The sequence below is a fragment of the Nanorana parkeri genome, unplaced genomic scaffold (genome assembly GCF_000935625.1).
Source record: "Nanorana parkeri isolate BGI_ZX_2015 unplaced genomic scaffold, ASM93562v1 scaffold608, whole genome shotgun sequence".
Taxonomy (NCBI): domain Eukaryota; kingdom Metazoa; phylum Chordata; class Amphibia; order Anura; family Dicroglossidae; genus Nanorana; species Nanorana parkeri.
Window position 1 is genome coordinate 570,992 of NW_017306876.1, and position 14,938 is coordinate 585,929.

Sequence of the window (14,938 nt, forward strand, 5' to 3'; positions counted from 1 at the left end):
ACAGCCCACCTGAGTGTTGCACAGCCCACTTGAGAGTCGCACAGCCCACCTGAGTGTCGCACAGTCCTCCTGAGTGTCGCACCGCCCTCCTGAGTGTCACACAGCTCACCTGAGTGTTGCACAGCCCACCTGAGAGTTGCACAGCCCACCTGAGAGTCGCACCGTGCTCCTGAGTGTCGCACAGCCCACCTGAGTGTCGCACAGCCCACCTGAGTCTCGCACAGCCTACCTGATAGTCGCACAGCTCACTTGAGTGTCGTACAGCCCACCTGAGTGTTGCACAGCCCATCTGAGAGCCAGCACAGCCCACCTGAGAGCGCACACAGGCCACCAGGCCACCTGGAGCCATCAGAGTGCCAACCCAGAAGAGTACAGAGTATGTAGCTTCATATTATTTTGTATTGCTGTATAATGTATTGCTGTTATTTGTAGTCCTCTGTAGCCAGTCTCTTTACTCCTTCCACTCCCCTGGCTGCCTCTCCTCGCTCTCTCATCTATATTCTCCCAAAATGAAAATTGCTGCGCACGGCGCTAGAGTGTTCGGGTTTCTCTTGAAGAAAAGGTGACAACCCTAACTACACACCTTGGACTGTAGGAACTGTCTGCAGAAACCCATGCATTGCACCCATGCTTCACTGATCGCGGTCACAATCCTTTGCAGGCTCCAATGCACAAAAAATGAATCAATGCACATTTTTTTTTCTTGTTTGCAATACAGGTGTATTTATTACAGGTTTGCAAAAAGTGGAATATGCCTTTAATGAGGGTCTCTCCCTGAATCAAAAAAAAAGAAATAAGAAGCCTGGTAGATGGAAATAGCTAAGTTGAGCCTGGAAGCAGGATGAGTCCCCGTGTAGATGAGGTCTGGGAGTGGCAGTCCTGTTCCCACCCTTACTGATGACATGCGAGGAGGAGCTGGATCAGGAGCACTGAGGGCTACTGAGAGCTGAGTGAGGAGGGACAGCTCGGGATCTGATGAGGGATTCACACCCCGGCATATCCCCTCTCTGTATGGAATGTTGCTGGTAACTCTCTTCCTGCTGTGTTCAGTGCAGAAAGGTGAGTTGAGTGTGTAGGTGACACTATGCACTCTCCCTGATTGTATTCTCTATTGGAATGATGATGATCAGCAGCCTGGCCAGCGCAGCTACCTGTTACCTGCCACTTGCGAAGCGCAGACCCCTGCGATGGACCGGAGCGCAGCTGAGTTCGCCCTTTGACTTTAGATGTGGATGTGACTGTGTGATTGTCATAGTTCCCCCCACTGATGATCGCAGCGATCGTGGGTGACTTTCTGATTTTTGGAGCCAGACCAATTCATAGACGGCTCAGGTTTTCAGCGATGCCCATTGACAGCTCATGCTATTCCTGTCTTCCCTCTCATTAGATTTGCTTCTCTTTTGTTTAACAAATGTGTTGGTGGTGTCAGGTGCTGAACTGTGCAGATACTTTCCACCATGTAGGGGATGGATCATGCAAGGCTGCATTCATGTGTGCAATGCATATACATGTCTACATGTCCCAACTAACTGCTCCGTTGTGCCCACTTGGGTTTTGGCACTGCATACTGGTTGTCAGTCCACTGTTTGGGAAAGAAGGGGTAATGTCCAGTCTTTGAGTAGGCTTGTAAAATATATAGACATCTATTGTCAAATTGGAAGATATCCGAAAATAAGGTGCTGTTGAGAATAGAATGACATCCTTTTCAGCGTCATTATATAAGACCAGCTGTGATTTAAGTTGCAGGCTATTTGTATGCATTTGCCATTTTGTAAGAGGGTAGCACTGCTCCAGATGCCATCAGTATGGAGCATTCTATAAGAGCCTTCCCTGGGTGAAGAGGAGGAGGTGCCCTTTGTACCCCTGTACACCTGGATGCCAAGTTCACACCGGTCTGCATAGAATACATGATCAGTATACTGCCATCCCTAGTGAGACTAGAATAGCAGCTGCCAGTCTGGGGGGTTGTATGCAAAGTACACTAGATCATATTGTCACTGATACCGTTGTAGGTTGAGGAGCTTGATATGACATAGTACATGATATGCACCGGTGCCCTTCTCAAGTGAACTGAGACTTTGGAAACGCTGCAAACTTCTGCATTTATTATTCCTCTTGCTGGCTGCAGTGTATTGCTGGGTCCACAACATCTATTTTTGTCAAGAGCAGATCACTGAAGTGCAGAGCATTAAAATGTTGCAGAACACTTTACATGGAATAATGTGTGAGCTGAGAGCTCTTTTCTGTAGGGTACCCCAGTGAACCTATATTGCCTCTTATCTGGAAGATAAACCAGTGAATTTTTATAACCTTGTTTTTGTAGGATATGCCAGTGAATCTATAGCCTCAGATTCTCTAGTTTTCTTCAATTGCTTCATTTCCGTAGGTGCTCAAGTTAACTTTTAGTTCCTCATTTCTGTAGATACTCTATGAACCTATATTGTCTCATTTCTATACAATCCCTCAATGAACATATCTTGCCTCAATTCTGTAGATACCCCAGTAAACCTACAGTATATTGTCTCCTTTCTATGCAATGTCTCCTTTCTACGCAATACCTCAATTAACCCGTGTTACCTCAATTCTGTAGATACCCCAGTAAACCTACAGTGTATTGACTCCTTTCTATATGATACCTTAGTGAACCTATGTTACTTCAATTCTATAGGATACCCCCATAAACTTGGCGCTGGCAGTTTGTGCAGTACTTTCCAAAACATGGGGAAACAGCACAATTACAATACAATTCCATCCATTCTATCTAGTTTACCAAAGTAATCTTATAATGCTTCATTTCTGAAGAATACCTCAGTGAGCCTATATTGCCTAATTTCTAAAAAAAATACATCTGTAAACTTATATTGCCCCTTTTTTATGATACCCCAGTGAATTATTATTTCCATATTTCTAAAGGCTACCCCAGTGAACTTATATTGCCTTATTGTGAACACACATTGTTTCATGTTCCCTACCCCAGTAAACAATATTGCCTCATTTCTGTAGGTTACCCCATTAATTGTACTGCCTCATTTCTGTAGGATAGCCCAGTAATCATATACTAACCCCATCTCTGTAGAACACCCAAGGGAACTTATATTTCTCATTTCTGTAGGATACCCCAGTTAACCTATATTGCCTTATTTCTATTGGATCCCCCCAGGGAACCTATATTGCCTCATTTCCGTAGTTCCCCCAGTTAACCTATATTGCCTCATTTGTGTAGGATACCCCACTTATCATACATTGCCATATTTCTGTAGGTTATCCTAGTCAACCTATATCGCCTCATTTCTGTAGATCCCCCAGCTAACCTATATTGCCTCATTTCTGGAGGATACCCCACTAAGGATATATATTGCCTAATTTCTGAAGGATATCCCAGTATACCGTACCTACATTGCCTAATTTCTGTAGAACCCTATGTAAACTGTGTTGCCTTATTTACGGGAGATAACCCAGTGAATGTATATTGCCTAATTTCTGAAGAATACAGCAGTGTACATATATTGTCCAATTTCTGTGAGATACCCCAATAAACCTATATTGCCTAATTTCTGAAGAATACCCCAGTGAATCTACTGTATATTGCCTGACTTCTTAAGAATACGGCAATAAACCTATATTGCCTTGTGTATACAGGATACCCCAGTGAACCGATATTGCCTCATTTCTATAAGATACGCCAGTGAACCTATATTGCCTCATTTCTATAGGGTACAGCAGTGAACCTATATTTCCTAATTTCTGTAGGATATCCTAGTTATCCTATATTGTCTGCTACACAGGCCAAAGTAGAGCCTTATGCTGTAACCTTGGCTTGGTGTCAATACTAGTAATTACATAAGGATTTCATTGTGTTAATGGTAGTTGTTGCATAGATCGGTCCTTTTATGAAGTCCCCAGGAAGACAAATGGCTTGTGTTCCTTTCTTGTGCATTGGTGCGATTCAAGGCTGGTCTAAAAAGCTCGAAGATCTATTTATAATAAAAAATTTGCAGGGAGCTATGCAGTCTCAACTGCACTCTATCACTTTGTAAATCAAGTGCCAGTCATTTCCACCCATTGCAGGTAGCACATTTCATCATGGACTATCAGAATTTCGATTTTGCATGGCCAGCTAACAAAAAATGTCTGCATCTAGTGAAATTGCCATTAACATGTGTCGTGTTCACAGATTCCTACATGGAATGTGTCTCAATTTAGTAATCGTTCTATCAGCCATTAGATATCATTGCTTTTATTGAACCTTTGAAGTGTGAATTTCTTAAGGTTGTAGCACAGCGTTTAGGATTTTTGCTTAAATCCTAAGGTAGTGTTCTGGACACAACCTCTTCTGTAGTAGCACAATGCTAGCAGAAAATTGTCCCACATTCATTTGGGTTCATGATTGAAAATGCTTGCTACCAAATGCTGATTATTCCTTGATGATCAATCATTTCTTTCACTGTAAGGGATCAAGATTTAAAAAGAAATGCGCCACGTCGATTTTTAAAGCCTGGTCATAGAAGAATATATTGGAGGGTCCAACTGGCTTGATTCGAGTGAGGGTGGGGGTATGTTTCACTGCCTGTCCCTCTTGCAGAGAGATCTGCTCATTTCTAGTGCTTGCAGTCCTCACAACTATGGTCGCAGAGTAACATTGGCCTGACCAATGACCACCTAAGCAGTTGCCTATGAAAAGTTATTTGAAAATACAAAATATACATTATTAGACATAAAAAGCGTTCGGTATAAAAAGCGTTCGGTCTACAATTATGAACATTATTCATGCTTATTTCCACCGTACATAGTCTAATGTGTAGAACAATGTCCGCAATGGTGTCCATGACATGCTGAACAGCCCTTGCCAGGCACTTCTCACAGAGCTGTGTTTGACTTGGTTGGAAATGATGCATTATATCAAAGAATGTGAATCAAGGAAGCTGTGTTCTTTCTACATGTTGTGTATACATATGCAGCCTGCTTAGCTTCCTTTCTTTGTTTGCTGTCTTTTAACAACAAGGAGAAAGTCCATTTGTGTTGCCAGGAGTGCAGTGTAAACAGGCAAGGTGAGAGAGAAAAGGGATACTGATATGGGGCAAGTCTGGACCTGTAGACAAACGTATAGGTAAAGCCCAGGTACTTCATTGGTGGAATGGAATGTTCATTTGCTTCAGACACCTTTACAGTCAAATCCATAATCTATAATAGAACCTCAGTATAGCTTTAAAGCTGTCGGTTTGCATTTTAAATGATGCCATCCTGCCCATCGCAACTTGTCGGCATGTACTGTATTTTAGTTTCTTGGCCTTTTATTGTGTCATGGTTAAATGGTCTAAAAATTCACACTTGATTCCTAGAAAGAGTCTTCTATTTCTTCAAGTTTAACATTTGTAAAGTAAATAAAACAAATTTTAGTCCACATAGAACCTTAAAATAATAGTGTATGCGCATATATTATTATTTTCTGTATATATGCATTTATGTGTTAGAATCATTAACATGCTAACATAACATATTCATACGGATACATGCATGTGGGCATATTTGCTCTTGTGACAATGTATTTATCTATTATGCACACAAAAATATGCATGCATAGGAATATATTATGCTAAAAACCTAATTGGTTAGATACTATAATATTATTGATTAAATACTACATTATGGTAAACCTTATGTCTATTTTTTTATAGCTTTGTATACATTTGTGTTTGTAGTGTGTGTTTTGTGTTTACATTTACAAAGCCATGTTTTTATTAACACACGTGACAATACAAGTGCTAAATAGTACTGTACATAAATATTTTGCTTCCAATTATACATAGGGTTTGAATCTAAGTGAATGTATAAATGTTATGTGCTTAATTATTATATATTATGTTTGCACAGCGCTGACATATTCTGCAACATTTTACATACTTATTTAAATATGTTTGTGGTCATTTCTGTGTTCCTGTGTGGTTTGAGTGCACCAGGCTGCCTGTATGTTCTGTTCTGCTTGGGGTGGTTTTATGCTCCTCGATGACCCCTCCTTCTTACTGTAACCTGTGCCTTCTGGGATAGACCCTGAACTCCCCATTAATCACTAGGTCAGACCTCTAGGGCTCTTACAGACTCTTTAGCTGTCCAAGGCTACCGGCCCACTGCTAGGGACACAATTTATTGTCTCCTAATTAGCTCAATTAACTCATTCTTTGCTCCTCTGCTCGCTAGATGTACAAAAATAGCGAAGAATCGGGGTAGAATTCTTTCCTACTCAATTTCTTTTTTTTTTTTGCAAGATATGCTGTGAGCAAGCTGTGTGCTGCTGATAATTATTCTTGCATCTACAGCTCATTAACCCTTTCCACAGCTGATGGAAGGGGGAGGAGGATGCAGACATTTGTCTTAATTTGCCTTGCCATGCATTTTATCATAAGAAGCCATCACAGATTTTAAGAGATGCTCTCGCCTGATCACATACAGATGTATTGAAGCGTATACAAATACACAAGATCATCCGTGCTGCTGTTTAGAAACAGAACCCCATTTGGGGGAATACCCCCTCCCCTTCTGGAAGTAAAAGATGCAGAATTACATTTTTCAGTTCCCATCACTCCATGCCTCCAAAGAGGACCAGGGACTTTTTTTTGATGGATACACTACAAATTCTGCACACACTATCTCCCCTTGTGTGTATCATTCTTTCAATGTTAAAGTGTTCTTTTTTTTTCCCCCCGGAATTGCAAATGAGACACTTGGTTTGCCAGCCGTAACGTTTATGCAGACTCTTTGACAAAAACAGCAAATGTTCTCAACTGAAATGAATCATTTTGCCCTACAGCACCTTTTCCCCTCTACTGGGCAAGGGGTAAAAAGATAGTTGAATTTAGCTACTACAGGCAGCCAGGCTGAGGATGCTTTAATGAGGGGCTTTCAGCCAGCGAGGAATATGGCAATATTATGTATGGAATGATATGAGAATTCCAAATGATATGTTTTGCTAAATCTATGAAGATGTCTTTTTTTCCAGGCCACGTTCAATGCTGAGATCTGATAACACACATAAAGGCAGCGGAGGGGTTAAGGCAGACAGAGACATAGCTGTGCGATGCAGGGGTTGGGTTTTTTTGCACTTCATTTGTTTATGTTAATGTTGGCGACAGAAATAAGATGCAGAAAGGCGGGGGGATAGATGCAGAAGGGTGGGTGATGGGGGTTTATCATCTAACCGAACAGCTAGGTTTATCTGTTTTGCTTTTGCATAAGTGTTTTTTGTTGTTTTTTTTTTAGAATCAATTAGGTTATTGAAAATGAAATCTAAGGATGTAGATTTATGTAGCTGGATATTTTGTGTTTGTGCATGTTCATTGTATGATGGGCATGGTCTTGTATTAAAACAAAGAAAAGACCAAGCAAAATCTTGATAACACTGTTCAGTTTTTAATAGGGCAATACTGTATATTGTATGTCTTTCTTGGATAAGTTAGAGCTTTATAAGGGATCAATATATGACTTTTTTGCATGGTCAGTGATATGGTACTTACTACAGGTTCCTTGTGTGGGATATATGTACACTATGAAGAACTGCAAAATTCCTATTTGACGCCATTACATTTCTCTTTGTTCCAAGGCAGAATTCACCTACTATAGAATCCAACATTCAAGTCTTGGAAAAAAGAATCCAACTAATGGTTGGCTTTATGTCCACCTAAGTGGTGTATCTATGGAGGTTCCATTTCTAGGACTGTTTGCATTGTATAATAGTAAGCCTCGGTAGTTTTTTGATTGTTGTCATCCTTCAGGCTCACAATCTGGATGATCAGTGGTTTATGGCAGTGTTGTCTCTACTGTGTTCAAACAGCAGTATCTCTTATCCTCATTCTTAATAGCTTTTATGGAATAAAGCATTATGCTTACTACTTAGGTACATAACTATGTCAGGTGAAAAAAAAAGCCACCTCAAATAAGTTCATCCAAAACAAAAAGCTGTTTTTATTGATGGGACATGTATGTGTTTGATAGGTACTGTATATATCTGTATGTTGTATGTCTTTGATAGGTATATCATTGTATGTCTTTGATAGAAATAATAGTACTCAGGGATGTCCCTATAATGAGGCAGCATGTGGCCGTTGCCACAGGTGGCTTCCCTTTGGGTCACATAGGGGCGGCAGGCAGAGCGGCATGGCGGCTCTACTGCACAATGTATCTGCCACACACTTTCCAGCCATGGCGGCTCTACTGCACAATGTATCTGCCACACTCTTTCCAGCAAGAGCATCCCAGTTTGCTAAGAGCCGGGCAGGGAGATGAGTAAGGGCCATACACATCTCCCCGCCAGATCTTGGCAACCTGGTGCGCTCTGTCCGGCATCCTGCTCTGATGCAGAAACCTCCCCCCCACCCCCCTTCCTTATAGCATGTGCCACCAGCACCCCACCCCCACCGCCTCAGGCAGCGAAAAGGCTAGGGATGCCCCTGACGGTACTGTTAGTACAGGTATCTTTTAAAGTGTATATACAATAAACTTTTTTTATTCAATCCCATTTGGCCTTTTAAAGCTAAATGTGGGCTAACACTATACTGGGCCATTAGCTAGGTATCAAAATAGTACCTCTACTGATGAGTGCCCCACTGGTAGCTGCTGCTTCTTTCTTGAAATATATTACTTACATGCAGCCTCTGACAATGATGTCACCTCTAAAGGTCTAGTCGTGAAACTGACAATCTCTGAAGCACAGCGATCACAGCGGGTCACTCATTCTGCAGCTCCTCCATTCAGTAAAAAGTATTGTATTGTTTATAAAAAGAAAACAGGGCATTCTGTGATTGGACAAGGGGAATATGAACATCATAATCTCCCCTTGTCCAATCATAGAACTCCTTATATTCTTTGAAAAGAATACAAGACATTTTGTGATTGGAGGAGCTGCAGAGCTGTGATCGCTGCTCTCCAGCCCCAACTGTCAGTTTGCTGGAAGTTCAGCGGTGACATCACTGGCAGAGGCTGCATGTAAGTAACATTTTGCATGAAAGAAGCAGCTGCCACCCATGGGGCGCACACTATTAGAAAGTTGTTTATTGGTACCTAGATAATACCCCAATAAGGTGTTAGCCAAAACTTAATCTTCAAATATACCACTAAAAATGTTATTCTATTTGATAAGTGCAAAAATGTCTGCTGATGTTGGTAGTATGCTTGTCAGCTCTTGGCCACCCCCCAAGTCTTATATTTGCTTAATAGTTATACAGCCACCTCTACAGAAGTCCCCTGGTCATGTTCTGCTCCAGAAGAATGTTGATTTATTCTTATGGAGAGGCTTCTCCTTTTTATAACATAGAGGGAGGGGTTCTGTAGTTCACAGAGATAACATTGCAGAGTCTACAGGAAATTAGGAGCTCCCTAGATTTACGATAGGATCGGCCAGTATGTTTTTGTACTTATTGAACATATATAACAAAAAGCTTTCAATGGTATATTTTGCAGACCAAAATGGAAGAAATAGGAGAAGTTAATTGTTAGGGTTTACATACACTTTAAGTAAGTTGTGGTCTATTTAAAAATAATATTACAGTGCATATTCTTATAGGGACCATGATCAACAAAGTATCTGTAGATGGATGCTTTACAGAGTGAGATTTTCTAACTTGGTATTCTTCTATTACACAAGGTATTTAGTAGGGATGTCCTGATACTGATACTAGTATTGGTATTGGGGCCGATACAGGGCATTTTCACGAGCACTTGTCATTACCAGCCCTTTAAAATTTTTAAACACGTTCAGCTGCCTGTGGTCCCGCGCATGCTGTGGACCTCAGGCAGCCTGCTGGGGTCATCAGGCAGCTGTCTTTGACAGTGCCGGTCTGGCCATACATTGCCTCCTCCTACTTCCCGGCGCCGTCACAGCACAGGACAGCCCCACACTTGCCTGTACAGCTCCGAAGCGGGCACGAGCCCGGATCCCACTTGTTCAGCCTGGCACCCACCTGCAGAGCCCTGGTGAGACCCAAACGCAGGCCTGCTAAAATCTGCACGCAGCCCTGGTGGGTCCCAAACGCATCCCTGGTAAGACCCAAACACAGCCCTGGTGAGTCCAAAATGCAGCCCTGGTGAGATCTGCACACAATCCTGGTGAGTCCCAAACGCAGCCCTGGTGAGACCAAAACGCAGACCGGATGAGATCTGCACACAGCCCTGGTGAGACCCAAACGCAGCCCTGGTGAAATCTACAAGCAGCCCTGGTGAGATCTTCATGCAACCATGGTGAGATCTGCACGCAGCCTTGGTGAGTCCCAAGCGTAGCCCTGGTGAGACCCAAATGCAGCCCTGGTGAGATAAACGCAGCCCTGGTGAGACCAAAACGCAGCCCTGGTGAGACCCAAATGCGGCCCTGGTGAGACCCAAATGCAGCCCTGGTGAGTCCCAAACACAGCCCTGGTGAGTCCCACACCTAGCCCTGGTAAGATCTGTATGCAGCCCTGGTGAGATCTGCAACCAAACCCTGGTGAGACCACACACAGCCCTGTATAATTGCTGCTTAATCATGGATTGATGGGAACTGTAGTCCTCTGTTACTGGTTGCCATTCTCCATTGCTGTATAATCAGTGATTATACAGCAATGGAGAATGGCAACCTGCTATAGAGGACTTCAAATCTCAGCAATCAATGATTTCTGGTTACCATTCTCTGTTGCTGAATAATCATCAATTGCTGAGATGTGTACTCTTCTATAGCCGCTTGCCATTCTCCATTGCTGTATAATCAAGGATTGAGTTACAGTTCTTCATAATTATAAAGAAACTGCCATAAAATCATTAGTTTGTATTGTTTTTTTAAAAAAAGTCACATGTTCCTTTAAGAAAAAGTATTGGTAATTGGTATCGCCAAGTACCTGAGGGGAACTACTTGTACTTGGTCTTGAAAAATGATATAGGTGCATCCCTAGTATTAAGTGTTTTTGTACCGTTGGCTGATGAGTTCTCAGAATAGAACACTATTAGTAATACTCTACAACAACAAGGCATTTGGAGAATTGTATACATAGCTGATGTTTTGACTATAGGGGTCATTTTTGTGTTGGAGCAATGTGTAGTAAAACACTTCTTTTACCGCACATTGCTGCAACACACAGTAATGCACAAACTCTTGTGCGCCGAAGCGCCACCTTTTTTGAATACTGCTTAACACACCATTATAGGAGCAGACAATGCAACCGCACTGCAGTGCACTACAATGCAAATTCAGTTAGAAAAAAGGGTATTCAAGACATTTTAAGGAAAACATCTGTTAAAATCATAGCACATGGGGAGGGAGGGCAGGACTATAACCAGAAAAAGAGTGCAAGGCTTCCATTTATGCTTTAATAGGCTTATTCAGGAAGACACACACCAAATGGCAAATTGTAGTTACTGACAGCAGCCAGCTGAATGATTCCATGATCTACTAATCTGATTTCAGTAGACTGCAGTCTTATTTGTTGCTGTGGGTTACTGCACTTTGCACATTGGCATTGCTTTTTGTACTACCTTACTAGGTACAATTGCAAATTGTTTTGAATTGCGATTACAGGTACAATTCAGAAATCGCAAAGAGGGTTATGACCAATTGATGGTAACTGTGAAAATAGAAGTATGGGAACTGCCATTGCTGACTTGATTAATAAATGCGCTGTCATGCTGATCCTTCCTTCACTAGTTGGTGGGCCACTGACCTGGAACGGGTTTGTGCATATCAGATGACAACACTTCATTGGGTCCAGGTCAGTAACTCACTAAAGAGTAAGACAAGGATTGATATAACGCTCTCCTAGGTCTCCCACAGCTCTTATTGTTTCCTCCTATTGACCTCCACGCTTTAAAGGAAATTATAGTAATGTGGAGGTCAGCAAGAGGAACCATTGAGACCTGTGGGGGAACTAGGAGGTGTTCCAACATTGTTGGAAGTGTCCATTTCCCTGTGGACATAAGCAGAAGATAACTCTGCATTGGAGCAGAGTTCAGTGGCATGGGCAGCAGAGAGAGTAAGTATGTACAGATTTCTTTTACAAGTATGGCTTTAGTTGCAATCATAACTATAGCAACGGGTTTACTTTAATGCAATATTTAGGAAGCCAAGGGATATATTCTATTGCTATTGACATCAATAAAAGACTTTGCATCATGTGCCCGCTGTCAAACTTGTTGGCCAGGCTTGGGATAAAGTACTGCAAAAATGGCTACTTGGCTAGCACCAAACCTTGTTGGCAAAGGCTATCACATCATATGAAATAGTTTAAATTTGGTGATGCAAACATTTTGGAAACTGCTAAATGTTATTTTAATAATGTGAATTTACCAATCTTTGCTTTAAGGAATGCTTTCGTGTATGTTAATACATTTTGAAAAGTATGGTCAAAGTACAAAACTGAATGTCAAATAGGCTGCCAGCATCGGTAACACTACCCTTTCTGTTTCTCCAGAGCCTCCCTGCAGTGTCTAATAACATGCTTTGTTGATCTTCCCACTAGAAACATTGGTTTTCCATTTAATTTCATAGGAGAATAATGCTCTGCTTGTAATTGTGAAATCACTGTAGCATTGTCACCCATGTGTCCGTTATACCAGATTGGCATAAAGGAGTACATGATGATGGCAGTGGTGGTTGCGTCTAATAGTGTTGTCAACGCTGATTAACCAGTCTCTGACTAATGCTGGGCACACACCTTACAACCATCGCAAGACTTTTGTCTTGCGATGGTTGTAAGGTACTTAAAAAAACGTACGATCTGCCCATCTTGGACAGGCAGATCGTCCTTGCGATGATCGCAAGCCACGCCCCCTGGGGTGCGGGCTTCCGATGACCGCAATACCGAACGGGCAGTGTGCACTTGCGCACACCGGCCCGTCCGGCTTTTATCTTACGAACATGCTACACACCCGCCGAACATCGTACGATGCTCGGCGGGTTTTCGAACAAGTTCGTAAGTTAAAAGTCGTGCGACCTTACAGTGGTAGAGATCGCACGGCTTCCACACACCTTACGATAATCGTACGATCGCGGGATTTCCCGCGATTATCGTACGATTATCGTAAGGTGTGTGGGCACCCTTAGTGGTAGTCAACTCACTCAATGTTTGGGCCTCAAGTGTTGCAGAAGCCAGTTGTATGAATCTTTCCATCACTGTCTCTTAGTAAAGTACATTGCCAAGGAAAACACTGACTAGCAGCTTTTGTGGATTTAAAACTGCACAATAAATACCAAAGCTGCAGATTGGGGACCAGGGAACTGGTTTGCCAGTCAAAAGCTGGTCATGGCTAGCTCTGAATGAAATTGACAGCACTGCTGGAGTTTGTGGTCAGTTGGGAATTGGGGTCCATGAAACCCTCCAACTTTACCTTGTAATAACTGGTATGTATGTGGAAATTGGCTTTCCAGCAAGATTTAGAAGCCTAAAAACGTTCTTTTTTTTATTGAACAGAGAGATTTGTATTAGAGGGTACTTTTTAATCTCAAATAAAAAACTTAGCCTTTAAATGAACTTTAACCATTTTACCAGTAAATCTTTTTTTCCGAGAGGATTTATTTTATAATGCAATAATGCACAAGACTGCTTGTTTGGGTTTACCAATGTGAACTGGTTAAATAAATCCTAAGAGTTCGGGGCACTAGTATGACTTAATTTGCTAATAGGCATTTTTTGCTGTTGCTTTGAATGTACCAATATGATTGATTGGAATTTGCTAACATGAGTATTTTAGATTAGGGCTGCAACCAACTAATCGATAGTGAGAATAGTTGCCAACTATTCTCATTATCATTTAGTTGGTTGGATCCCCTAGCTCTCTCCTCCACGCTGAGAGGAGGGCACAGCAAGCAGCAGACGGGTACAATAGCAAGCCTGCTATTCGCTATTGCAATTTAAAAATGGCCAATAGCAGGCTGGCTATTGCACCAGCCCACTATATTCTGTATTTGTATTCAGCTGCCGTCTGCGGAATCTTGCCACTGGCAGCTGTCATTCCCTGGCTAAAGCTATTTTAACAATACAATTATTAAAAATAAATTATAAAAGGTGGGAAAAAAGTCATTTTCGGTTTCGGCCTTATAAATTCTGCTGCGGTAGGTGCGTTGATGTTAAATTAATTTTAATGGCACCCCAAACGCGCCTCCCACCCACAGTGTGATCGCCCGCACTGGAACGCACGGTACCACAATGCCGTGCATTACAGCGCAGCACATGCTAAGAGCTGGGTGGGAAATTTTATAAGGGGCATTCACATCTCTCTGTCTGGCTCTTAGCAACCAGAGGAGGCGGGGAGATGTGTATGCAGACGAAACACTCTGGCTGGTGTCCTGCCCGGACCTGGCAACCATTGATGTCACTGGTTGCCAGGATGCTGGCCAGAGCATTTCAGATTGCTAAGGGCTGGAAAGGGTGATTTGAATAGCCCCTACACATCTCCCTGTCCCGCTCCTAGCAACCTGGGAGTGTTCTGTCTGCATGCACATCTCCCCGCCTCCTCTGGTTGCTAGGAGCCTGGCAGAGAGATGTGTATGTCCCTTGCCAACGTCCCGCCCAGCTTCTGGCAGCCAGTGACTTCACTGGTTGCCAGGAGCAGGTCAGGATGCAAGGGGTGCAATTTTTTGTAGATACGTCTCTGATCCCCTATTACCTGTTATGCAGGGTTATCTTTACAAAACATACTCACCCAGCTGTGAACTCAGTGTTGTCCTACTGCATTCTGCTGCTCTACAACCATTCGCCGGGTTCTGCACCATCTTGGATTTAAACAATGTAAGGTGTTTAGAGTGATGGGAGTTTCCTGCCAGAGATTATTTTAACGTTTTATTGTGCTTGTCATCAGGAGACAGTCATGACACAGGAGTTATGCTTGCTATCTCAAGGTGTATGTCAGCACTTACAGGAGAAATGTAGTGTGTTTCTAGTGCGCACATACAGTATTTTAGGTTATTATTGCAGTGTAAATTCAGCCA

General features: G+C 42.4%; 1 protein-coding gene across 2 annotated transcripts in view; it reads left to right on the forward strand.

Moving 5' to 3' along the window:
• The first annotated feature begins 904 nt into the window (after positions 1 to 904).
• The window catches only part of DSCAML1 (DS cell adhesion molecule like 1), a 262,572-nt gene continuing 248,538 nt past the window's right edge, over positions 905 to 14,938 (forward strand). For both annotated transcript variants that reach the window (XM_018562869.1, XM_018562871.1), the window contains exon 1: positions 905 to 1,059. In XM_018562869.1, the coding sequence (XP_018418371.1) occupies positions 1,017 to 1,059 (43 nt within the window). In that variant the 5' untranslated portion in view covers positions 905 to 1,016. The remainder of the gene's footprint in view (positions 1,060 to 14,938) is intronic.